Source organism: Electrona antarctica (genome assembly GCF_951216825.1).
Source record: "Electrona antarctica genome assembly, chromosome: 20".
In the NCBI taxonomy this organism is placed as follows: Eukaryota; Metazoa; Chordata; class Actinopteri; order Myctophiformes; family Myctophidae; genus Electrona; species Electrona antarctica.
The window spans coordinates 11,354,589-11,381,418 of record NC_136801.1 but is presented as its reverse complement, the minus strand read 5'-3'; the positions used below and the strand labels follow the sequence as shown (position 1 = coordinate 11,381,418).

The following is a 26,830-nucleotide window of genomic DNA, read 5'->3' as shown; positions in this document are numbered from 1 at the left end:
TCAAGGACACACTACTAACAATGTCGATTATAGTTTGCTGGTCAATTTGAGGAAAAGGTTAGTAAAAACATCGAGGAGGAGTAAGGAGCTCTCTCCCTTTCTCTCTCTCTCTCTCTCTCTCTCTCCCTCCCTGGGGTGAACGTGTGCTCTCTCTCTCTCTCTCTCTCTCTCTCTCTCTCTCTCTCCCCCCCTCCCTGGGGTGAACGTGTTTGTGTGTGTGTGTGTGTGTGTGCATGTGGGGGGGAGATTAGTTGTGCTGCCCTCGACAGTCATACTGTCCCAGTAGTGCTCTGGTGTGGATGCGGGCTGCAAAGTGGTGACGATTTTGACGTCACAGCAAACAGGCTGGTGGTGTTGCGCCAGAGTGTGTGTGTGTATAAAAATGGGTATTGTACTGTAAATATGACAGTTGCATGGATGCAAAGTAGTGCGTTATGTCTGGACAGGTATGCTGCTGGTGTTGTGCATGGTGAGATGGGTGCAAACGGTGTGGTTTGGTAGGAGAAGGCGGACGGATAAACGGGGTGCTGGGCTTTCAATTAGTGTGGCAAGGCACATTCATGAGTCATCATATCACACTCAGTGAGTCCTACTGGTGCACACGGAAGCATAAATTGCCCTTTGATCCTTCTTCCAGCAATTCTATTCTATTCACAGTACGGTAATAATACATCATCTTAGAAGACCAAAATTACAGGCAGCCAGTGTGAAACACTGCAAGGGCAAGGGGTCTGTTGTGGCTGATAATAATTTCCATTTCAATTACTCATGCCGGCAGGCTAAACATGGGAGTTAAAAACAATCTGTAATGACGCGCCATCAAACACAATGATAAAAATGATTCATACAAAAACGAGCTCATAAGTTTAAAATGTTTATAGCTATTCAGTGCACCAAATATCACAATACAATTTCAATAAATATATATGTAATAAATATGTGCAAAGAATCCAAACAATCAAACGGTGAGCAAATAAAACGTGAATGAATCAACTAAAGTGCAAGTGCGCTCAACAAAATGTACGTATCCTCCCAGCTCACCCTGCCTCCAAGATCAAACAGCCTTAGAGTGAGCTGGTACAGATACCCACATTTATCAACTCCAGGTGGCCACCCACAGACGCTCCCACCAATAATGGAGCGTCAATGCGGTGCCCACACCCATCACCAACCAAGTGAAAACCAAGCACTCTTTGGCTCCTACAGGGTCTGAGCCACAATACCCTCATAAGAGTAACATAATGTCCCTGCCTGTGTATGGAATGATCACTTACAATACAGGATTTCAAGTAAGGAAATAAAAACTTAAGGAGGAAAGATTAATGTTACCATGAGTTCAGTGACTTCATTGGGGATTTCAAATTGAATGAACAATGCATTGCAGCATAGTGTGTGTGTCCATTCAGTATTCATTCATTCAGTATCAATATTCATCATGTTTGTAAATTAACTAGATTGTGCATGGAAAACGGTAAACAGTCTCAAATTTGATAGCCCATGTCTGTGTGCGTTAGTGAGCGGCTGGGGGAATAGCCGTGCTGAATTTTCCATTTGGTTGGAGTGCAGTGCAAAATGCAATCTCCTGCTCCTCTCTCAAACCCCCACCCCCGTTCCACCCCCCACCTGTCCTCAGGGAAGCTATGTCTTGTTTAATCCCAGGGGAACCATATCCTCACAGTGAAGAGGAAGGGGGTGGGGGGGAAGGATGGGGAACAGGTAGAGTGATGGTTGTTGGGGTGTCAGGGAGACAGATGAGGCCGGTCAGGGGAGTTCCATAGACCTACTACTAGGTCTCCATTGACCCATGGAGGCTATTGTCTTGTTATCGGCGGACAGAGCTGTGATTGATGACAGCCTATAGGGGTTGTACTGTACTGTACTGTACTGTACTGTACTGTACTGTACTGTACTGTACTGTACTGTACTGTACTGTACTGTACTGTACTGTACTGTACTGTACTGTACTGTACTGTAGAGATGGAGAGACATGGACACTGAACAAACACTCACTACTTAGTATTTTGTAATAATTGTGACATGCCTGGCAGGCAAGCTCGTAGCGCGGCACTCGGTGCCGCGCTACGAGCACCGCTGGATGACGTCAATATGACAATTGAGACGAATAACCAATTTATTCTGACCCCTCCCCGAAAAGGCCTTTTTGTCCTGACCACTTATCCATGATTTATATACATTATGGATCATTAGTTTGGACTGGTTATTCGTCTCAACTGCTCAATTCTTGCCACTGTCTCTGATTACCTTTAATGCTTTGAAAAGTTCAAAGCAATCACTGCAATATAAAGTGTAGAGTATAGAAAGTAGACAAAAGTACAGAGATGGCCATGGAAATAGTAACAATAATTTGCTTGACTATTAAAGTAATTAGTTACAAATTGCTCCATCTATGCGTTCCCTCTCAGCTTTGTACGAAGGGTTGAGGAAACCGCGACATGCTTCTTTTAAAACCATTTCACGTTGCTCGGGAAAAAAAGTATGAAGGTCAAACCACTCTCCACTCACAGTGCTTTTCTTCATCGTGTCTACTGGACTAGTCTAGTATGCATTTTGTATTTATGGTAATACGGTATGTCCGTGGCATTTTGTTTGAGGAAAATCACAAGCCTGCATGTTGATGACCCCTGCTCCGGACAAGTGACTTTTGTGTCCGGACAAGTGAATGGGAAATGTACTTGTCCGAAGGACAATTAAGTGCCTCAAAAAGTTAATCTCAAGCCCTGTTGGTTAATTAGAGTGAATACAGTTCTACATCTTATAGAACTGAAGTCAAGTTAAAACTCTTAAAGAGTAAAGGTCATTACACACTGGCGAATTAGCGACGCAAATTATTCGTGCGAATAATTCGCCTTTTTTTAAAACCAATTGAAGTCAATGCAAGCTTCCACATCAGTGGCGAATGTGCGAATGTGCGAAAATGCGACCGCTTTCGCTCTTTATTTGTTCGCTCCGGTGTTCGCTCCGGTGTCGAATTTTTAATTCGCGTCGCTAATTCGCCAGTGTGTAATGACCTTATCTCTCTCATTCAGAGAGAGCTACAGACACCTATGCCATCATACAGTACATAGCGGGTGTTGCATTTCCTTTGTTTCCATCATACAGTAGGTGTCTTTCAAGCCTCTGAGTGTGACTAGTCTTTGTTTGATGATCTCTGACTGGGACCAGAAGGAAAACAACTAGCATAAACACAACATTTTTTACAAAATTTAAAAATATACATCTTTCTTTGAGATTTACATTAGATAATAAAAAATCTGTACTTGCCTCCCCGATTCCGATCTTTTGAAAATCATGTGATCGGAGCCGATTTTCGATCACCCGATCCGATCCGGACAACCCTAGCAGTAACTATAACAATAAATGTATAGTTGCAACGCTCAGTTCACGCATGTGTTTTTTCTTTGTGTCACAAAGAACCAGATAAACAGTGTTCCAAGCGACATCCATCCTGGTTCCAATGTAAAGACATTTATTAGAAAAAGTAATGTTTCTTAAAATAATAACAAGAAATGATGACATAGTGATATTTGTCAGGTGAAACAAGTGCTGTCTCCGTTGTGCATCTGTCCCCCTTTTTTTATTTTTTACGGCTCTCCAGTTAGCTCATAACATTAGGGTGTTGTCATGCACTCCGCGCTGCGGTGTTTATATATGCAGCCATGACTAGGTCACTACTACGCGATTGGCTGGCATCGTTTCAGCGGCGTTTCAGAGTATGGGGTCAGACTCGGCTTGGCTTAGGGGGCAGTCAATCATGACTAGGTTTTTCTTTTCTTTATTTCAATGATCTAATTTAATCCTGGGCGCTACACTTCCTCTGCCAACCCGAGGGGGCAGCTGCCTGACCTCATGCTTCCTTCTATGCATGAGGAGTCCAAGCTGCTTCTTTTCACCTGACAGGGCGGAGTGCGTGGAAGGAACACGTTAATCCGACCAGTTCCTTTCCCCTCCATCAGGCGCCCCGGCTGGCCAGGGGGAGGTAGTTTAAAGACCAGGATTACTGCATGTTTTTTGTGAGCTAGGGTAGAAGACAATAATAATAATAACCAGTAAGACGACCTGGGGGCGAGAAGCGATCTCACTCTAAAGGGCAAGGTCGCGTGCACACATCTGCCTGGGTGACGGCCCCAAGTATGGGGATTTTGAGTGACGGGCAATTCCCAAGTATACTTGGGAAGTTTTGTCAAAAATGTAAGATTTGGGGCCACGGTGGCACAGTTGGTAGTGCTGTCGCCTCACAGCTAGAAGGTCCTGGGTTCGATTCCCGCTCGGGACGCTGTGGGTGCTGGCGGCGTGTTTCCTCCTCCGCGTCATCAGTGCCCATACCCGAGGCGGGGTTGGCGAAAGGGCCTTTCTGTGTGGAGTTCGCATGTTCACCCCGTGCCCCCTAGGGTAGGTACCCTCACAAAAAACATGCAGTAATCCTGGTCTCTAAACTGATGGAGGGGAAAGGAACTGGTTGGAATAACGTGTTCCTTCCACGCGCTACGTCCAACCAGGGAAACTCCCCCCTGTTTAAAGGAGCAACTTGGACACTCAGGCATGAAGGAAGCATGAGTTCAAGTCCGTTGCTCTCCCCATGTCCCCCATGGGGACTAGGTTGGCGGAGGGTGGGTAGAGCCCAGGATAACATTAGATAATTGACACAGGGGTGAAAAATGGGTTACAAAATCATGGTATAAAAATATTTAAAAAAAAGAGTAAGATTTCATAGTAAATGCACCAAGTCTCTGTACGTCTAATCCATGTAACTCGGAAACTGTTCGCCCCACCGACATCAAATTTGACACGCGTTCCACACCACCACCACACAGAGTGCAGTGCCCAGTGTCAAGTCTGTTGGTTCGCCGGTTGTTAGGAAAAAGCACAAAAGCCTCTGCAGAGGACAGGGCCCAACTGATCACCCCCAGATCTCAATAATATTGAGATCTGGCCTGTTCTGACATCACAATGATGCACAACCTCGCCCTTTATTAGCCAATTGATCACACCTGATCACCCCCCAACGGGCACTGTTCTAGTTAATTTACTCTATAAGGAGTAGGATAATAATGTTTAAAAGTCTTTATTAAATTAGCATTAAAGAAAGACAATAAAAATAGCAATTAAAATGTTTGGAAAAGAAAGTCTATACATTTGTCAACAGAGGTAATAAACATGATAGTGTAAGGCCTTTCTCAACAATATGGGCCATAAGAAAATCTACATTTGTCAACAGAGGTAATACATTATGACAGTGTAAGACTTTTCTCAACAACATGGGCCATTATTACATTATGAACTTTTATTACATTATGAGCTGCAATGTGTTCGTTCATAATGTAACACATTATTACATTATAGAAAAATATGTTATCACGTTATGCGCTCATGTTTTTATTACATTATGAGCTGATTATTACATTATGAGTTGCTACAGAGTGGTTTGGTAGAAGAAGACAAAAACAGATAAACGGGTTCCCCCTTTTCAATTAGTGTAGAAGGATGTAATAATTGTGACAATGCCTGGCGGTTATATTGATCTCTCTACCTGTCCTTTCCTCTCGCTTGCAGAGGTTCGGCAGACGGCTGGTACATGTGTGCAGACAGCTCCAACGGCGGCTACGGCCACACCACCGACCTCCTGACCCCGGTCATCTCCTCCACGGGGCCTCAGTGCACCCTGGTCTTCTGGTACCACATGAGTGGGTTCACCGTGGGCTCACTGCAGGTGAGGCCTAGGGATGTGAACGACTCGGTGTTTAGCGAATCCACGTATCGTGGCCAGTGACGTAGAGTATGTGGGGGCCGGGGGGCCAGGGCCCCCATGAGGAATTGGACCAGGGATCTCGGCCCCCATGAGGAATTGGACCTGAATATATATTCGCCTCGGTTCGTCCCGTTTGTGCCGCACCAGGTCGCGCCCGTTCGCGCAATTCTCGTCTTGCATTGACTTTGTATGTAATCGCGCCGCTCTAACCATCCAAGTCTGGCACGGGCCCCCATGAGGATTATGAAAACTATTCGTCCCTGATCGTGGCCATTTATCGACCTGGGGTTACACCAAAAGTGGTGACCCATTGAAAACGGTTGAATGATGACTCAACTACCACAGACCACAAGGCAATGGTGATCGGTCACTGTAACACACGGGTGCTTGCCGCCAGTGACATTATTTATCACTCTCCCATTTGGAAAACATTCAATCCTTTTTACATTTTGAAAACGGTAACGTTTATAACGTTTTAGAAAAAGCCCTTACAAAAATTATATATTTATTAAATAAAGAATGTTTTGAGTCGGGATGAGCATGAGTCGAAAACCGAATTGAAAATCGACTTTTATGCACATCCCTAGTGAGGCCGGGGAGGCGGCTGGTGTTACCGACTCATCATTATAACTAGTGAGGCCGGGGACCCAGCTGGTGTTACCGACTCATCATTATAACTAGAGAGGCCGGGGACCCAGCTGGTGTTACCGACTCATCATTATAACTAGTGAGGCCGGGGACCCAGCTGGTGTTACCGACTCATCATTATAACTAGTGAGGCCGGGGACCCAGCTGGTGTTACCGACTCATCATTATAACTAGTGAGGCGGGGACCCAGCTGGTGTTACCGACTCATCATTATAACTAGTGAGGCCGGGGACCCAGCTGGTGTTACCGACTCATCATTATAACTAGAGAGGCCGGGGACCCAGCTGGTGTTACCGACTCATCATTATAACTAGTGAGGCGGGGACCCAGCTGGTGTTACCGACTCATCATTATAACTAGTGAGGCCGGGGACCCAGCTGGTGTTACCGACTCATCATTATAACTAGAGAGGCCGGGGACCCAGCTGGTGTTACCGACTCATCATTATAACTAGTGAGGCCGGGGACCCAGCTGGTGTTACCGACTCATCATTATAACTAGTGAGGCCGGGGACCCAGCTGGTGTTACCGACTCATCATTATAACTAGTGAGGCCGGGGACCCAGCTGGTGTTACCGACTCATCATTATAACTAGAGAGGCCGGGGACCCAGCTGGTGTTACCGACTCATCATTATAACTAGTGAGGCGGGGACCCAGCTGGTGTTACCGACTCATCATTATAACTAGTGAGGCCGGGGACCCAGCTGGTGTTACCGACTCATCATTATAACTAGAGAGGCCGGGGACCCAGCTGGTGTTACCGACTCATCATTATAACTAGTGAGGCCGGGGACCCAGCTGGTGTTACCGACTCATCATTATAACTAGTGAGGCCGGGGACCCAGCTGGTGTTACCGACTCATCATTATAACTAGTGAGGCCGGGGACCCAGCTGGTGTTACCGACTCATCATTATAACTAGTGAGGCCGGGGACCCAGCTGGTGTTACCGACTCATCATTATAACTAGTGAGGCCAGGGACCCAGCTGGTGTTACCGACTCATCATTATAACTTGTATATTGCCACTGTCGGGTGGAGTTAAGGCTTGTAATGTCCAGAACTGTTACTTTTCAGGAAAAGGCAAAAAGAACTGTGTTTCACTATATCCAATGTAGTTATTATTTAGTCACAACAAACTTTTGTCAAAGGTAGGGTAAGTGTCGTGATATGTTTTCATTATTAAACAAAACGTTTATTTTTGTTAAAAGGTTAAAGCACTATATTAAAGCACTTGTTCAGTGACATGGGTCTCTGCATCTCCAGCTCTTTCATAAATGGAAAATACATTTTCAGGTAAGTGACACATTTTCAGCCAATCAGGAGAGAGTGTTATAGTATTCCAGTTCCAATTTCATCTGCTCATTTCTTTGTGTCATCAATTTCACTTTAATCTGTATCCTGTCTGAGTTCAGATTATTGGATAAAATTGGTATGCCGATTGCCGACCTGAAAATGCATTTTCTGTACTGGAGAGACATGGAGACTCCTGTAGGCTGTTACTGAACAAACACTATAGTAATGAGTGCTATCAGAATATAGAGCTATTTTACACTTATTTTATTTATTTATTTATTTTCGCCTTCACTTTTCATTGCTTCTACTCAGTATTTTAAAACACAGTCTTAAACATTTGAACTCTGTCATCACTTTTCCGGGATATATACCTATATACCGTAATTTCCGGACTATAAACTGCTACTTTTTGTCTCCACCAGGCCGAAGGCATGGGGAGAGAGTATGTTTTGCACTCCGTCCGTGTGTCCGTGTGTGTCCGTCCGTCCGTCCGTCCGTCCTTCCTTCCGTCTGTGAACAGCTAATCTCCGGCACCGTTAACCCGGTCGATGCCAAATTTTGCACACACACTGGATGCCAACGATGAACCTCTGCCCCAAAATTTCCAGAACGGCCTGTTATAGCGTCACCAGGAGTCCGACATATGTAAAACACATTTTCTAATATTACTCCTTCAGATTGTATCCAAATTTCACGCAAATCGGTACACATGCTCTCCATAGTCATGTGATCAAGACGGGTTTGTTTGATTTCTCATAATCCACCCTCATTGGCTACAATTGGCTTCTAAACTTTTCAGGAGTAGCCCGCTTTGTACCCGTTTTGTACACCTGCGGTTTATAATCCAGTGCGGCTTGTATATGTACACATTTGTTTTTTTCCCTAAATTTAGCTGGTGCGGCTTATATTCAAGTGCGCTTTATAGTCCGGAAATTACGGTATATATATATATATATATATATATATATATATATATATATATATATATATATATTGTGTGTGTGTGTGTGTGTGTGTGTGTGTGTGTGTGTGTGTGTGTGTGTGTGTGTGTGTGTGTGTGTGTGTGTGTGTGTGTGTGATACTGTATATATGAGAGATCAGTCAGTGAGATCAGTGATTCTAATATTCATACTATGTCCTTTAATATTCTACAGGTGTTGTTGAAATATGGAAATGTCACCAACACGGTGTGGTCTCAGACTGGAAGTCAAGGCAACAAATGGAGACGTGGGGAGGTGTATTTAGGGATCTCCAACAATGTCCAGGTGTGTCAATCGATCATGAGTTCCTATGAAGCACTTAACAGTTGTAGTTGATAATATATTGGCCAAATTGCTGAAAATACCAGCTCTATTATTACTTATTTTATTCAAATTACATTTTGAATCATAGAGCTAACCTAACCCGGTCAAAGTAGATTTGATCATATATTGTAACAAATGGAATACATTTAAACTTGATCATTCCCTGATGAAGGCTTAACCGCCGAAACGTTGGATTCATTTTTGTCTTACCTGCTGTCCTAATAAAATATTGGCACTCTGGCTATTGGCGTTGTTTTTTCAAGATTTACTTTCTCCTGTGTGCCGGCACCGCCACAAGGACTTTGGTGTGCGTTAGCTTCTTTGTACACAGTATACTTTTCTTTTTTTTTTTACTTTCTTTTTTGTGGCCTTTGCCTTTATTTTATATTTTTTATGGAGGGCACTGCTCTTTTGCGGGCCCATAAGTTGGTGAACCAATAGGGAGCCGACGCTGGATTCCAGCACAAGTTTGAAACCACCCCTCTAGTCCTGGGAAAGGTCTCGTTCCTTCAGCCTATGAAACCACCCCTCTAGTCCTGGGAAAGGTCTCGTTCCTTCAGCCTATGAAATCACCCCTCTAGTCCTGGGAAAGGTCTCGTTCCTTCAGCCTATGAAACCACCCCTCTAGTCCTGGGAAAGGTCTCGTTCCTTCAGCCTATGAAACCACTCCTCTAGTCCTGGGAAAGGTCTCGTTCCTTCAGCCTATGAAACCACCCCTCTAGTCCTGGGAAAGGTCTCGTTCCTTCAGCCTATGAAACCACCCCTCTAGTCCTGGGAAAGGTCTCGTTCCTTCAGCCTATGAAACCACCCCTCTAGTCCTGGGAAAGGTCTCGTTCCTTCAGCCTATGAAACCACCCCTCTAGTCCTGGGAAAGGTCTCGTTCCTTCAGCCTATGAAACCACCCCTCTAGTCCTGGGAAAGGTCTCGTTCCTTCAGCCTATGCATAAACTAACGCTATGCTTCTTTTTTTAATTGAAAATAATTGCTTCGCACAAGACCATAAACATGTCTCTAATTTATTTGCTCAGTGAAACTCTCAACCTTAGGACTCTCAGATGCGCCCAACAGCCATGACGATCAGTGGTGAATCTAATTAAAATTTGTCTCAGGTCATGAAGGTGTTGGCAATCATACTCACAATCCGTGCGCTGTACAGGCTGCATGAGTGTGACCTAATGTATACAAGACATCATCACGCGACAAAAATAATAGATTTATGAGCTACTGTACCAAAACGTTGCACGTTGTTAGCTTGTATAACACCTTCTCTGGAGTCCGTCTTGGTGCATTGATATCACACTGGTGTAAGAGCCACATTATTGCACCGTATGATTGCTATAGGCCTGGAAATGGAATAATATACTTTGCAAAAGTTATAGAAAAGATTAGAATTTGTTAAAAAATGGTGTGAACTCTGTATTGCACTTGTAACTTTGCACTCCACAAAAACAACACCACTTTGCCACCCCAGAGCACCGACCTGACTACCTAATGTGGTAAAAGAAAGAAAACATGCCCTTTGAAAATCCTACTCATGTCCATTAACCTTTCCTCGGAACAAACAGAGCAGCCATTCAGCATTTCGAGGAGCTTTTTACACCATACTTCTCTAAATATAAATCATGCTTAAGAGTCCTTTTTCTGAGAGATTGTAAGTGCCCTTTTTCCTCTGCTTTCCGTGCACTTCATCAGGGCTGCTGTCTCCGGAGGGAGTAACATGACTCATGCCACAGATTTCATTATAAGCCATGCTGTAGCAATCTGTGGTTTATGCCCTGAAAGATGTGTTTTGATATAATCTAATACGGGGGTCTTCAATGTTTTTCAGCCCAAGGACCCCTTAGCTGACACTGAGAGAGAGATGAAGCAGGGACCCTCACTACAATTGTGTGGCGGAATAAACTCATGAGTGTTGTGTTTCAAACATTTAACCCATTAAGACCTGAGGTAGATTCTACAAATGCCTTTTAAATCAGTAGTTCGCACACTTTTGGACACTAATAACGCTTCATTGGCGTCAGCTGTGAAACAACATGATAAACGACAACAACAGCTATGAGCTGACCTCAGGTCTGTGTCTGTGTTATATTGTCAGGTGGTGTTCAGGGCCAAGCGAGGCATCAGCTACATGGGCGACGTAGTGGTGGACGACGTCCTCTTCCACCAGTGTGCCCCTCCTCCTCCGCTGACCTCGGATCAGCCGTGCCGTCCCGACCAGTACGCCTGCGCCAACGGACACTGCATCCCACAGGACAACCTGTGTGACTTCATCAACCACTGCGGGGACCACTCCGACGAGAACCCCTACATCTGCAGTGAGCTTTCCTTCCTCCGCCTGATTGATTGAATACTTTATTAGTACAGTTGGGTGCCACCGATATTGTCCCTTATCATTTGACCCATTTAGGCCTGACCTCAAAATTCTAAAAAATCCTTCTAAATCCTCCAGTTTTCTGAAATAAATATTTTCACGATTTTTCAAAAATAGCAGACCTACAAGCTCGTAGCGCGCCACTCGGTGGCGCGCTATGAGCTTGTAGATCTGCTATTTTTCAATAGCTAAATTATAACAATGTTTAAAACACCAAAAGGGGTTCCCGCCCAAAATGGGTTAACTGTCCTTTTGCGCAGATCACGCAAACCTCAGCAAAAAGAAAAGGACAATATCGATGGCCTCCAACTGTATATAACAGCACGAGGAACAGTCAGACATTGAGGTTAAAATGATAACACCAAAAGAGTTGTTTTTAATGTATTCAATTCATCAACATGGCATTAAAAAAAGAAAATAACACAATAATACATGTAATACTATGTAATTATGTTTTTATTATTTTCTTGTCTAGTTTTGTTTAATTTGTTGTCTTAATGGTATGATTATTTTATGTACATTCTCAGTTATTCCCTTGTGACTAAACTGAAAAAGCAATACAAATTTAAATCATTAAAAAAAAAAAAAAAAAGATACTATGTAATTATAATACAATACAAAACACTATTATGTACAAAGGAGAAAAGGGGAAAACGGCGGCCGCAAATGACCTCCTTTCTATGGGAATTTGCATTTTCTCCTGATAGATGGGTTTTCAGGCCAGTTTTGAAAGAAACCAGTGATTCACATCTTTTAATTTAATGGATGGTGTCACTGTCAAGGCATTTCACATTTCTGTGGCACAGAGCAGTAGAATGAGAATTTCCCCGTGTTTGTTCTATAATTCGTTGTTGCTGTGGCTGCGCGGGTGTCACTCACTTTGGAGTAGTCATCAGTCAGGTCATTTTCATTTCAAGATCAGATGCTTTTCTCTTTATTCTGTTTTCTCTCTTGCAGAGGGTTTCAGCGGACGCTGCAACTTTGAGTTTGACCTCTGCTCCTGGCGCCAATGCCGTCTGGACGACTTCAACTGGCTGATCAAGGCGGGCAGCACGCCGACCGTCGGCACTGGCCCATCGACGGACCACACCCTGAGGGACCCGTCCGGTCACTACCTGTACCTGGAGAGCTCCTTCCCTCAGGCGGCCGGGGACGCCGCCCGCATTATAGGACCCCAGCTGAGCCGGCGGAGCAAGCAGTGCAAGGTCAGGGTCAAGGTGGAAAGGGCAGAGGGCAACCGAGTCAAGCTTGTTGAAGTCTTGTGAATTAGAGGGTATACGGTCGTGTCGTCGGGATCAATACGAGTCCCAGTGGAAATCAATAAGGGTTGGAGGAGGAGGTGGAGGAGGAGAAGAAGGGATTGGATTTAGGGTCAAAACTAGGTTAGAGATCAAAGGAGATCAAAGGTTTGCACTGTGTGATGAATGGAGATGGGGGATAGCTGTTGAAAATACATAATACTGATTTTGATCATCAATAATCATGTCAGACAGATGACACACATGCACAGAATAATGTTTACAATTTAGGAATACTTGTGCACAATATTGATTTCTGTGTTTAACAGTAAGCGAAAACATTTCATGTTTGGTACATTTAAAATGTACAAAACAAAACAGTATTCAAGATTTGTTTATTGGCCAGACGTATATGAAATACAGGGTATTTGTGGAAATGTATTTCTGTGGTCCTAAGCATCGTATTTCCATCGTGTGAAACATCATTTGTTTTATTTGTTGATTGATTGTTTGATTGATTGTTTTCTGTATGGTTGCTGAGCTGTGGTTGTGCCGTGGAGGGCAGCCAAAATAGAAGTGCACAAACACAATTCGGAATTACATTTTCAGTTTAAAAGCACCATGAGTGAACACTGAACACTGACCTTGTTTTCTCAGATTGCCACTTATGAAGTTATTTATGCCCCCCACATGTCCCCTTCCCCTAATGAAGTGGAACAACATTTCAATTTTCATTTCAACACCTCAGGAATACTTCCAGTAACTAAGTTAGAAGGATGACGTGAGAGTGAAGTTGCACCAAACCCTTTCCTGGATCAAGGCCCGCTTGAAAACCTCGAAAGCACGGATTTGCAATTCCGTACATGCACGCCTAGAAAACCCCCAAATCTGTACATATCATATTACACTGAAATCCTCCCCATAGATCGGGACGGAGGGGCGCCGTCTCTACCGAACTTGAGCCATGAGAGACACCACGCTAAAGCGTGCCATTTGTTGTGTCGAACGTTGTGAAGTTCCGTAGAGCCGACTAAGCCCCGTCCGAGTTGTAACCCAATAGCACAGAATTGTAAATAATGTCAAACCCGATCTCACCCAAACACAGTGAAATAGCACGGATTGGCAATTCCGTACATGATACAATACTAGTGAAAGTCACTCCTCCGTCAAAGTCAAAACAGTAGCAGTGTAATGTTCGGATTTTGGAGTTTTCTATGTGTGTATGTACGGAATTGCCAATCCGTGCTATTTCACCGTGTTTGAGATCGGGCTCCTTATCCACCTGAATGTCTGCCGGGTTAACTGATCACATGGGTGGGCCCCGGTTTTTCATTTTCAGAGCTTTTTTATTTTATTGTAATCATCAATCAATCGAGTGTGTTCCAGCTTGGCCAGTGGGCCCACAGTTTCAGAATCAGTGACATAAGAGGTACACAGTCCTGCCTGGTCTGAGATCAACTAGCATGGGATGACATATTATGATTGATGGACAGTAGTAGTTTGGCATTAAGGGTGTTTTTCCCTTTTCTGTGAATTCATAAGAGAACCTTTGGCTGTCTTTAATCATGCGTCGTGCGTGCGTGCGTGCGTGCGTGCGTGCGTGCGTGCGTGCGTGCGTGCGTGCGTGCGCAGCACGATTTCCTCATGCTGCTGCTGAGCACATTCAACTAACCGAATCACGTTTGTTTGCATAATGTGTCAACAACACATTTTAATTGGCTCGGTTGGGTTCATCTGTCTTGTCTGGAAGCTCCTCCTCCTGACTGACTGACTGCTCAGTCGTGGTGCAGGTGCATCATGTACGTGTCATCTAAGTCCAGGTCTGTCTGTCAAATCAATCACAAGGTCAGCCAACCATACCAATTAGGCTGAGGGAACAAGAGGAGGCTGATGAGGGAGAGATATGAAGCGGAGAGAGAGATTCAGCTTCTGAGTGCACTCTCTCCAGAGAGGGAAGTGGAGCTGTGGAGGTAGCAGCCTGCAGTATTAACAAACCCGCCCCAGCATCTGGTAGCATTTTGAGAGGAGCATGGAGTTTGTGATTTCCTCGTGCTGCTGCTTGCAGACACTAGACGAGCTCTAGTTGCCAAGCCTTGATGGACACAGGAAATGAAAGGAAAAGTGCATCTAGATTATGTAGCTAATGTAATAATACGTACATGTAGTTTAATGACATCTGCTGCACAAAGTCTGCAGTGACATTCCACGGTTTTGTAATGAAAAATGTGTGGCGTGATTGTGGTGTAATTAGACCGTAACAAAATATCTGCGATAAATTAGAGCTGTTGTTTTGTAGTAGTTTGTTTTGCTTACGCGATTACCAAACCAATCGCTATACAGTCAAGGTCAAGTGAATAATATATTATGTATCATTAGTTGCTACACATTTGGGTGCACACCATTTTCTTATATTCTTACACATGCGCACGCACGCACGCACGCACGCACGCACGCACGCACGCACGCACGCATACTGTATAGACTAGACAGACAGACAGACAGACAGACAGTCCTAATTATACTGCAGGTTTCTAATCCAAGTGTTTCCAAATTAAACAAATGTATGTTCCAAAAGGCCTCAATTCGTTCATTCACCCCGTCCCTCTCTGTCTCTAGATGCGATTCTACTTGCACATGTCTGGGGACGGCACCGGAGCGCTCAACGTGTTCCACAAGAGTGGAGGAACGTCTCGTCTCCTCCTGAACCTGACAGGGGACCAGGGCAACTACTGGCGCATGAGGGAGATCCCGCTGAGCTCTCCCCGCGACTTCCAGGTAGTCTTCGAAGGCAAAGTGGGACGGAACCCCAAAGGGGACATCTGCCTGGACGACATCACCTTCTCCCCGGGGTGCCTGCTCACATCATGGGCCGAAGACGGTGAAAACACCACTCCACCTGCGGGAGGTAGGCTGTGATAATACTCTTCTGTTTCATCCTCTCCTCCTGACTCAGTGACTCTGAGATGTTAAGTAACATTGTACATGGGTGGGCTCAGGCTGTGGGGAGTTGTGTTACTGCTCATGCTTTGTAAAGAGTCACAAGATGACAAATTAACGTCTGAACTGTTCAAGGGGAATTAGTGTCACACCAGTTGCATTCTGAGGCTGTTGACCCAGATTAGTCTCAGAACATGCTGTCCAAGTCCAAATTAGAAGAGTAAGTAAGGATCAACCCTTGACAAAATAAATGCATTATACTTTGCTGACTTGGGCACCTCATTATGCACCTAATTTACTAATCGGTAGCCACCTACTACTACTACTGTACAACCTCAGATAAAAAAAAATGAATATCGAAAAGTAAATTTTCTTCCGTAATATAATTAAAAAAGTAAAACTTTCATATATTCTAGATTCATTGCACATAAAGTGAAATATTTAAAACCTTTTTTTGTTTTAATCTTGATGATTCTGGCATATAGCTCATGAAAATCAAAAAATCCTATCTCAAAATATTTGAATATTTATAGCTACTTTTAAACAAATTATTTCATCAATGGGGCGTGGCATGGGCCGGGGTGATAAGCCTGTGGCACTGTTGAGGTGTTATAGAAGCCCAGATTTGCTTTGATAGCAGCTTTAAACTCGGTTGTATTGTTGAATCTAGTATCTCACACCTTCCTCTTGACAATTCAACCTAGATTCTCTGTGGGGTTCAGGTCAGGCCTGTTAGCTGGTCAGTTAGACCTGCCATTAGCATTACTGCTAATGGCAGTTCTGCCATTAGCAGTAATGCAATGCAATTAGTAATGCCATTAGCAGTAATGCAGTAATGGTCAAGAAATAAAAACTAGACTGAAGAGATCCAGTATGAGTCATTTTACAATTAGTTGCATGCTGAAAATATTTTCAGCAAGTGGAAAAAACAGTATCAAGGCCTGCCAAAATACATTTTGTACTAAAATCTTAAGACATTTAGTCGACTAAAACTAGACTAACACTAAAACACTCCAGGTGACTAAAACTATTCAAGAGACTATGACTAAAACTAAAATCAAAATTTGTTGCCAAAAACAACACTGTTACCAATAGCTTTCTTCACAAATGTATTCATAAAGGCGTCTACTATCACCTCTCAATTTGTTCCAAGACAACGCCCTTGGTCACCACATTTGTGATGCAGACGCTATGGCCATTTTTAGCCCAAAGAGTGTTTTTTATGCAAAACAAATGCACAATTTTTGCTAGCCCTAACTAAAAGCCTCTTTTACAAGTAGAAAATGACTGACGTTTCCATGCTACTCCATCTTCCTCAGAGTCATGATATACTGAAGCTGGCACAAAATGAGGCTCCTTCCTGATAAACACAGAGGTGACGATTCCAGACAATATTAGTCATGGTCTGTCTAAAGCACTTAGCCAGATTGTGAAGAACGGAAACTTCAACTTATGAACCATCCAACCTATTATGTTCCTCTGAACCTTTTTATGGGGGGAACCTTTAGGAGGCAAAGACAAAACAACCAGAGCTGATTTATTGCCTTTGTCCCAGAGGCTATAATTGCCCTATCAAATGTATTGGATGCTGGGGAAAGGAGGAGGAGGATGGGGGTTCTGCATTGGCCATACCGAGGAGAGATGAAGCGTGCTCTGTGTGTGGTCCTAGTTAGAGACCCTGTGATTCCTCACAGTCATCCGCTGAACTGAGTGGGAGAGACTTGTAATTGCACTGTTGTTTTGCATCACTCTTGTGTCTGTCAGTGTGTCTCTGGCTGCCCACCTTTTGTCTTTCCTGTGTATTTGCCACCTCATCTCTCCTAATACAGATATTATTAGTCCTCCAACAGGCTCTAATTTTGGCTGTCCTCACTGAGAGCTAATGCCAGCCTAGCAGTGCTACCTAATCCTAATATCCAATAACAGCTGTTAGTCCTTGTTCTCCTGCTGTGATGATGAGCTAGCCCACTGTACGTGCATACAGCGAATCACACACAGCTCAGTTCATGCTGCTGCGCCAATCTCAGCTCATGCTTCTACATGGATATTACTGTGAACCATGTAGTTCAACACATGCTGCAACGCTAGTCACGGCCAGTGGCATGCACAGATAGACACTAGGGGGTGCTAGAGCACCCCCTGCCCTTTTGGCAATGTGCCCTTTTGGGGCACTATTTTTGTTTTGTGGACCATGGTGACATTGATCAATTCTTAATAAAAAGCTTATAATATATTATGTAGGCCCCAGAATCTATAAATCTCACACTATTTAGGCAACCGGCCGGTTCCACGCGCGGCACAAGGTGCCCTTTTTTTTCCTTGAGCAAAAGCCCCTCTAAATGTCTGTGCACGCCACTGGTCACGGCCCATGCTTATATACATGCATGCATACAGTGTACCCACAGTGACTTAGAATGGGAGACATGTAGTAGATGTGATAATGTATAAGCCCTGGCAGGCTGAATGTTAATCCATCCACATTCTTCTAGTATAATACATAATATGGAATAACACATATAACGTACATATATACACAGAAACCAGAGCCAAGAATAAGAATCAATATTTTCCAAACATAAACATGCTTTTTTTTCAAGGCGAATAGAGGAGAAAGGGTAAAATATGTTAGACGTGGCCCCGGAAGGCCGCATGGCGTAGTCGTCTGGGCTGCTAATGCCACCCGACAGCCTGGGTTCGACAGGTTCGACTCCCGATCCTGACGACCTTTGCGATGTCATTCCTCATCTCTCTCTCCCCATCTGCTGTCAGTCTACTGTATCTATCAATAAGGGCAGACCCCCCCCCCCCCCCCCCCCCCCCCCCAAAGGAGAATATTCCACTGCAGGCTGTTCCAGCGAGGGGTGGGGAGGTACGCAACCAGCAGCAGAAGTTGAAGTGGAGTTGGGCGAGTTTTTGTGCATAGTTCCCATTGTGTCATTTATTTTCCCACTACTTCCAGCTGGAGGATTGGACCAGAGCAAGTGCAGTACAGTATTGCAGTACAGTGCCCTATATGAAACTGCAGTACAGCATATTGTATGAAAAGGCAGTATTTTGTGATAACACGACAGTATATAAAGAAGTGCAGTGTATGATGAGATAGACAGACTTTTGTTCCTACTAGGGCATTTGATCTATACTCATGTTCCATGATATCATTACTCTATAGCAGGACAAAAACATGCATGTATACTACTGACACACATGCACGCACACAAGCTTCCATGTCTGTGGTGGTTTTGTGGGATGAGCAAATTTGGCTGAGCTCTTTGACAGAGCCCTGCTGGGCCCATTTTATTTCTAAACAAGCATGAAAGTCATGTAATGGCGCTGTCATCATCGATCTGCCGTGTCTTTTCAAGGAGTTTTATGGGTTTCATGTAGTTTTTTGATTGTGCACAATCAATTTTGTTCTTGCGGCAGTTCCTTCCCGTCAGTGACATTGTTGTTGTTGATGTCTTTGTGTCATCAACAGCCTCCTTCAGTCATCAGTCATCGTTTTCGTTTATACCTTCATACGATATGATAGGGCTGATTTCCCTGGGTGAGCTGATGAGGATGATCAGACATGACAGCAGGCAACATGTTTTTGTTGATGCTGCCAACAAGATGCTATCAGCATTTCTCATCTGGGAGAGAGGAGGAGTTTGTGTAGTAGTCAGTGGGTTAGTGCAGCGTTTCTCAGTACATGCCGTAAATTACATGGAAAGTCTATCAATACATTCCCTCATCATATAGTGTTTATACGGTATACTGTAATGTGTTATCATATTATACTGTACTGACTTCAGTACCAATATCATATCGTCTCGGGTGGAAACCTCATAAGTCCAAAACTGTTACATTTCTGGATTCAAATCCAGAAATAGCCAAAGTAGCAGATCTACAAGCTCAAAATGTGTCGCTTTGCACCACATTTTGAACTTGCAGATCTACTACTTTTGATGCTTTTGTGTGCTGCTGTAGTATGATCTAGTAGGGCGTTCATTTACAAGAAACTGAAAAAAGTTAAAATACTGAGGTTTCTGCCTGACAGCAACGATATGGAAAGTCTATGTATATATTACGTCATCATATAGTGTTTATACAGTAGGCTATACTGTGATAAATGGTAAATGGTGCATTTATATAGCGCCTTTATCCAAGGCGCTTTACATAGATTGTGCATTACATTCACCCATTCACACACACATTCATACACCGATGGCGGCGGAAGCCATCGGTGTACCAACCAGCACATCGGGAGCAATTTGGGGTTCAGTGTCTTGCCCAAGGACACTTCGACATGTAGACAGGAGGAGCCGGGATTCGAACCGCCGACCCATGGATCGGTGGACGACCTGCTCTACCTCACAGTCGTGATATGTTATTATTATACTGTACCACCTTATGATATAATATATACTGTACTGCCTTGCAGTATACTGTTACTGCCTTATAAACTTAGCCTGATTATCAGACTCTGAGAGCCTCCTGAAGCAGGGCACTCAGTGGAGTGGGCGGGGTCTATGGGCTGGAAACCAGGCTATTATATATAAGTCTTTCCTGGACTTTATTATCATAATGTACCGTGCAGTTGTCCGTGAGGACTTACTTGGGTTTGTAACTCTGAGGGTTTGTTAAGATTTTATAGTGTACATTGAGGTCCGATATATTATTATAGAGAATGGTATCAAATTAATGGGGGTGCTCCTTGGCTTCATGCGTGCATATCAAACTGAAATGAGAAAGAGAACCACTGCAGGGTTAGCAGAAGAAAAGGATTAACAATGTCCACCCTTTGCCAAATGGTATTGTTTGCATTTACTTATCTCTCATATCGTTGCGCTCATTCAGAAACTGTATATTATTTCAACTTTTCAGACCTTGTGTCTAAATAATAAATAGGCCTATATTGCATTCACCTGGTTCTTTTTTCCATTTCCTGAAAAGTAACGGTTTTGAAGGTACAAGGTTTCTGCCTGACGGCACTGGCGGTAGACAGTATTTATCTTGGGTTGGTATTGATGGAGGAATGGATCAGTATAGTGCTCATCCGAACTCTTGAAAGTGCTGCATGGTCCCAAATATATATATATATATATAAATATTTGGCTGCAGATCCCCATCTGAAAAGGTTTTGTAGGTTTCGCTCAAGAAGCCCTGGGCATCCCCGGGCCCCACTTTGAGGACCAGTATCCTATAGACCCACAGATGTCAGGCCGGGGGACCAACCCAGCATGTGAGGTTTTAAACCTTTCATCTGCCGTGCTAGACTTGCACCAGGTGGCAGCGTGACACCCAGGGCAACCTTTCTGTGAAAGAGCCAAAGCAATGGGAGCCAAAGCAATGGGAGAGCTGCACAGATAGCAGTGACAACACGCTACTGTATTGGTTCACTTCAAGGGAAAAGGCCTGCTCAACTCAGACAGGTTCAGGCGTGTGCTGGGTGCAGATTCAAAGAGAACATATAGAAAATTAATGAAATCCGCACTCTCAGTCGAGTAAGAGTCTTTGTTTAATAATGATAGTGCTCCGCAGCAGCAGTCATACCAGAGAGCCAAACGCGTTTCGGCGCGCAGGCCTTCGTCAGTGTCAAAATACAAGCTACTGTATTGACCTCCATGGCTAAGCCCAATTGGATTCATACCTCAGTGCGTGGCGGTGTGTGGCAGCCGACAGTAGCCATTCGGAAGGAAAAAAATATGTTTTATTCATGGCACCGCAGCAATATACACAATGTTTCGACCTTGCAGTCTTTTTCAGTCAATCATCACCATTCAAGCCGACAATAGCCAACCTACAAGCTCACAACGTGTTGCAGATGCTATACGTTTTGAGCTTGTAGATCAGCTATTCTAAGCTGTTCCTGACGCGTCATCATAAAGCAATGGAGCATAAATGAGGCTTAACGTAAGTCCCTAGAACAAATTATTTAACGATTATACCAAACAAATGGCATACACACAAAGAGAAAGTGTGCATACTGAGAACTGCATTGGTGAAACAAATATATACAAATGTATACTCCTCATAGATGGAGGGCTCGTCTGACGACGACCTAGAGAGAGATAGGCTAATGTATATGAAACCTTATAGTCCGACAGCCGTGGGTGTGTGGAGTGGGAAATTTGGTAGGCCTATAGTTTTTTTATTGGCCTAAAATATTGTTGCAACCGCAAGTCGCACTTACTATGCAAACGTGCAGTACCGCTGTAACGCTAACGCTCAAGCCTGTCACAGGCTCCCGTCACATCACGCTCTTCATGTAATGCTGCACACACACAACACACGGGCGACACGTGTTTTGCCACTACACACACACACACACACACACACACACACACACACACACACACACACACACACACACACACACACACACACACACACACACTCCAGAAAGTGTGAGCTACTCAGCTCCAGGAAATGTCGCATCACAATTTTGCTTATTTCTTCTAAATCTCTGTATATAAAATATAGCTAACTCGTCGAATCTCTTAGTTACATCAATATTGTTCTACTATAAAATAGTTGGTTTGTGCCTAAGCATTAAGATTATAAAGATCGATTTTGTCATTTTGACTGCCAGGGACTTTCCCATGCACTTCCCATGATCGCGGTGGTTGGACTCATATGGATATAAAGAATCAACTGACTGAGAGAAAACGCTAATGTTACTGCCGTCAAATTATTACAAATTTCGCTATAAACAGACGCTATCAAAAATCACTGACTTACTGTTGTGACGAGTGACGACACAAAGACAAGTCCCTGACAATATCGCAGAGACAGTTTATTTATTTTTGGACCACAATGCTTATATGAGACCACTTAAAATGAAACTGACAGTGCTGACATAATGAAGTGACATTATTCCGGTAGAGTGTCTCAGCCCTGCGGTCGCTCCTCGCCTATATTAAGGCGTCTTACTGGTCTACAGTATATATATATTCATGAATCCACTTGCCGAGTGGCTGTCAGCATTGAGCAATTTGATTTATAGGGGTTTATATGTGAGTCTTGTGACCATACCATTTTAACCCATTTTGGGTGGGAACCCCTTTTGGTGTTTTAAACATTATGTTATAATTTAGCTATTGAAAAATAGCAGATCTACAAGCTCATAGCGCGCCACCGAGTGGCGCGCTACGAGCTTGTAGGTCTGCTATTTTTTTTAAATCGTGAAAATATTTATTTCAGAAAACTGGAGGATTTAGAAGATTTTTTTTTTAATTTCGAGGTCAAGCCTAAATGGGTTAAACAAAAGAAACAAAAGAAACCTGTTGGCTGCCGGACTATTAGATGCCACAGAAGCATCGGCTACCTCGAGTGGAGGAGTGGTTTCCTGCCTTCCCATCATGGGGCTCGGCTGGGGTGGATTGCTTCTGGTCCTTTGCACCTGAAGAGGAACAAAGGATTAGCAGGGACTTACCCCCCCCCCCCCCCCCCCCCCCCCCCCCATCTCCTTTAATTTAAGAAGGACCACCCTTTCTCCATCACGCCTCATCTCATCTCCCTCTCTAATGCTCCTCATAGCCAAGTGCTGACCCCACTGGAATGTCTGGTGCCAAAAGAAACAGACCCCCTTCCTTTCACCACCATCCACCCTCTCATGATACAATGTTGCTCTGTGCTCCTTTGTGTCGTATGCTTAAGCCTCGATGAGATGCACCGATGATAGCGCAGAAAGCTTTCTACAGAGGCACCCACAGAGAGCATCCTGACTGGCTGATTCACTGGCTGGTATGGAAGCTGCCCCGACCGCAACCGCGAAGCAATGCAGAGGGTTGTGCGGACAGCAGAACGCATCAGCTGATGTGATACCCTGCCCCCCATCGAAGCCCTGTATGACGAACGTTGTGTCAGCAAAGCTCATGTAATTATGAAGGACCCAAGCCATCCCAACCGCAGACTGTTTGAGATGCTGCCGGCCTGCCGCATGGAAAACGTTTTCGCAGTCTCAAAGCCATTGGAAACAGACTGCAAAAAAGCTTCTTCTCCCGAACAATCGGATACATGAACGAACTGATAAGAACCAGAGCGAAACCGGGCAAAGGAAAACGCTAGCCCTCGCCCTCCTCTTGCACTATCATGCTCAAATTGCACCTTCCTAAACTCAATTGTGTTGTATACGTAACAGAACCTACTGTGAAGCTGTTCACAAAAAGCTTACCTAACTTTGCTACTACAGGGAAAACATGCACATGTACATATTATGTTACTATTGTTTTACTCTTTGATTGCTCTTTCTTGCACTCTTTATTCTGTGTTGGCTGTGCTTTTGTGTGTTTTTGTTGTTTTGAATGTTACACTCTATGCTGCTGCAGGAAGCCTGAAGTTTTACTCTTATGTACCAGACTAGTACACAAGATGTAACAATAAAGTACAACCTTGACCTTGACCTTGACAAACCGTTATCACTTGACTTGGCTTTTTTATGCTCCTAACTTAATGTTGAGTCCTCAAGGTGTTGTGTTTTCAGCCCTGTCTGCTGAAGACACACAAGGAAAGGCTCCAATGTTCAATAGAAATATAATATATATTTTATATTAATATATAAATATATTTTTGTACCATTCCGGTCATTTGGCACAAGGTGCACGAGGTTGGCAGTGACATTAATTACTGCCAACCTTATTCATTTATTCATTTATTTAATGCATACTTTCAGGTGATATAAACCTTTAAATGCTCTGCTTCTCCAGCTGATTTTGCTGTCAGAGTTAAGAAGCCACGTTTACATTTAATTAAATTCCTAAATTGATCTTCAGGGACTGTTCTCACCTAGTTAATCACATTTTGATGTTTAAAATGCATTTCAGTCAAAACTCTATGATTTAAATGCGTATATTTATTGAGCATAAAAATTGCATTTATTGAGCAAGCTCACAATCTGTCGCAATGCGATGCATTGTGAGCTTGTAGCTATTTTCACTGAATACATTTGGTGTAGAGGGAAAACAAGAGCTGATGTATAGAGCAGTGGTTCGCAACCTTTTCAAAATAATTGAACTGGGGACCTGTCACCCTGATGTGTGTGCGTGTGTGTGTGTGTGCGTGTGTGCGTGTGCGTGTGCGCGCGCGTGCGTGCGTGCGCCTGACAGGCTCGTGTGCTCATGACTTCCTCCAGTGCGATAGTGGCCGGTGCTTTGCTCCAGAGCATAGGTGTGACTTCAAAGATGACTGCGGAGACGGCACCGATGAAAGGGATTGTGGGACTTCCTGCTCCTTTGAGCACGACCGCTGCGGCTGGAAGACGTCCCGGGCCGACAACTTTGATTGGACACTGGGCTCGGGGTCAGTCCTAAGCATACGGCCTCCGTTTGATCACACTTTGCAGAATGAAAAGGGTATGCAGTGTTGTTTTCCTTTGCTTTATGATATCGTCGATGTCCGGCAGGCACTGCTTGGGTGTTTTCCTAAATTAACGCCCTACTTGATCATGCTACAGTACAGAGTCACACACAAGCATCACAAGTAGCAGATCCACAAGCTTGTAGATCTGCTGCTTTTGCTATTTTTGAATTTTAATCATGAAAACGATCAGTTTTTGACATTTGAGGTTTCCACCCGACAGACGATATCGTCAATTAAAGTTATTTTATTAATTGAGAACGTAGTATGTTTAATAATCCACATTCCTCTGTTGAATTCTGTCCATCACATATACAGTGTTACTGAAGGCTCAAAGAGAGCTGTTTCACTGTAAAGCATATTTTGAATTAGCGATTATCAATGGAGCAACTATTTTAGATTTCTTATGCATCTTTGGAGTTACTCAGTTACATCATGTCCTCCTGTCCCTTTATGAGGAAGGAGGAGAGACCCGCACACTGCCACTTGCTGGTTCAAGAACTTTATTTTAAAGAGTCATAGCAACGTATCTGCCTGAAGAAGGCCGAAAGGCTGAAACTTCAGGCAGATGCCAAGAAGGCCGAAAGGCCGAAACGTTGCTATGATTCTTTAAAATAAAGTTCTTGAACCAGCAAGTGGTGGTGTGCGGGTCTCTCCTCCTTCCTCATAACGTTTGCTGTACTGCCAGGACCTATACGCACCTGCTATAAAATGTAACCGGGTGTGCGGAAGTCATCCCTCGAATAAGTACTCCTGTCCCTTTAAAAATCACATACTTTTGAATACTTAAAAGCAAGTACTTGACTGAGCAACTTTCACCTCCAGTATTTGACCTGGAGTATCTGCACTTTGACTCAAGTACTAATTGATCTCCCTTTCTGTGAGAAGAGATAGAGCTATCAGTCTTTATCCATCTATCTGTCTGTTTCTCTTCCCTCTGTCTGACCTCATTCTGCTTCTCTCTCTCTCTTTCATCCCTGGCTGTCTTAAGGCCACTTTGTCTATCTGGAGGCTACGCCGGTGGGACTGAAGGGCGATAAGGCCCACATCAGGAGCTCTGTTTGGAAAGAGTCCAGTGCCATCTGCAAGCTCTCCTTCTGGTATTACATCTCCCGTAAGGCCTCGGGAACCATCCGCCTTCTGATCAAGGTAAATCATTCATAGACCAACCGGGCAACAGACGTACAATACGGTTATTTTTGTTTTGGTTCAGTGAAAGCAGCGTTTGAGGACATTTTGTTCCTGTCGGGCAGACACAGCCGATATTTAAGGGCTTGTGACTAAATAATAACTATCCATGTAAACAGAGGTTCTTAAAAGTACTCTGCAGATTTACTATCTATCCACCTTGAAATGTGGTCCCCATGGTTACTTATGGAGATGAGTGGATAATTACGATGAGTTTTGTAAGAGCAGAGGATCATCACATCCTTATTAGCCTCGGTACCCAGGCTTTTATTACGGTACGACGGTGTGCTCCACTGTTTTCTACCGTGGAGGGGAAGGGAGGAGGGGGCAGGGGCGGGCGCTCAGATTGGTGAACCAATAGGATCCACCGCTTTTTTCATGCCGGCACCCGCCCCTCTAGACCAGAAATCACATCCTCATTAACCCATTTTGGGCGGGAACCCCTTTTGGTGTTAGCATTATGCTATGCTTTAGCTATTGAAAAACAGCAGATCTACAAGCTCATAGCGCGCCACCGAGTGGCGCGCTACGAGCTTGTAGGTCTGCTATTTTAGAAAAATCGAAGAACGACTTTTTGAGAAAACTGTAATTTTCAAACAGACATTTTTAGAATCTGATCTGATGATCTGATGGGTTAACCCATTTTAATCCTGGAAAGGTGTAAATTTAGATTTCTTTTGTGTTTATTACTTGCTTTTAACCCAGCAGCGTTCTGCTATTGAAATCCTGTGTAAGTTACGTGCATC

At 43.9% G+C, this 26,830-nt stretch overlaps 1 protein-coding gene across 1 annotated transcript in view; it reads left to right on the top strand.

Annotated features, from left to right (window-relative positions):
* The window catches only part of malrd1 (MAM and LDL receptor class A domain containing 1), a gene marked incomplete at its 5' end in the record, with an annotated part of 98,334 nt that overhangs the window by 31,061 nt on the left and 40,443 nt on the right, over positions 1 to 26,830 (top strand). Inside the window, 7 exons of the mRNA XM_079489308.1 lie at positions 5,572 to 5,728; positions 8,865 to 8,975; positions 11,110 to 11,329; positions 12,343 to 12,590; positions 15,240 to 15,528; positions 24,647 to 24,892; positions 25,888 to 26,045. Coding sequence (XP_079345434.1) covers positions 5,572 to 5,728; positions 8,865 to 8,975; positions 11,110 to 11,329; positions 12,343 to 12,590; positions 15,240 to 15,528; positions 24,647 to 24,892; positions 25,888 to 26,045 — 1,429 coding nt within the window. The remainder of the gene's footprint in view (positions 1 to 5,571; positions 5,729 to 8,864; positions 8,976 to 11,109; positions 11,330 to 12,342; positions 12,591 to 15,239; positions 15,529 to 24,646; positions 24,893 to 25,887; positions 26,046 to 26,830) is intronic.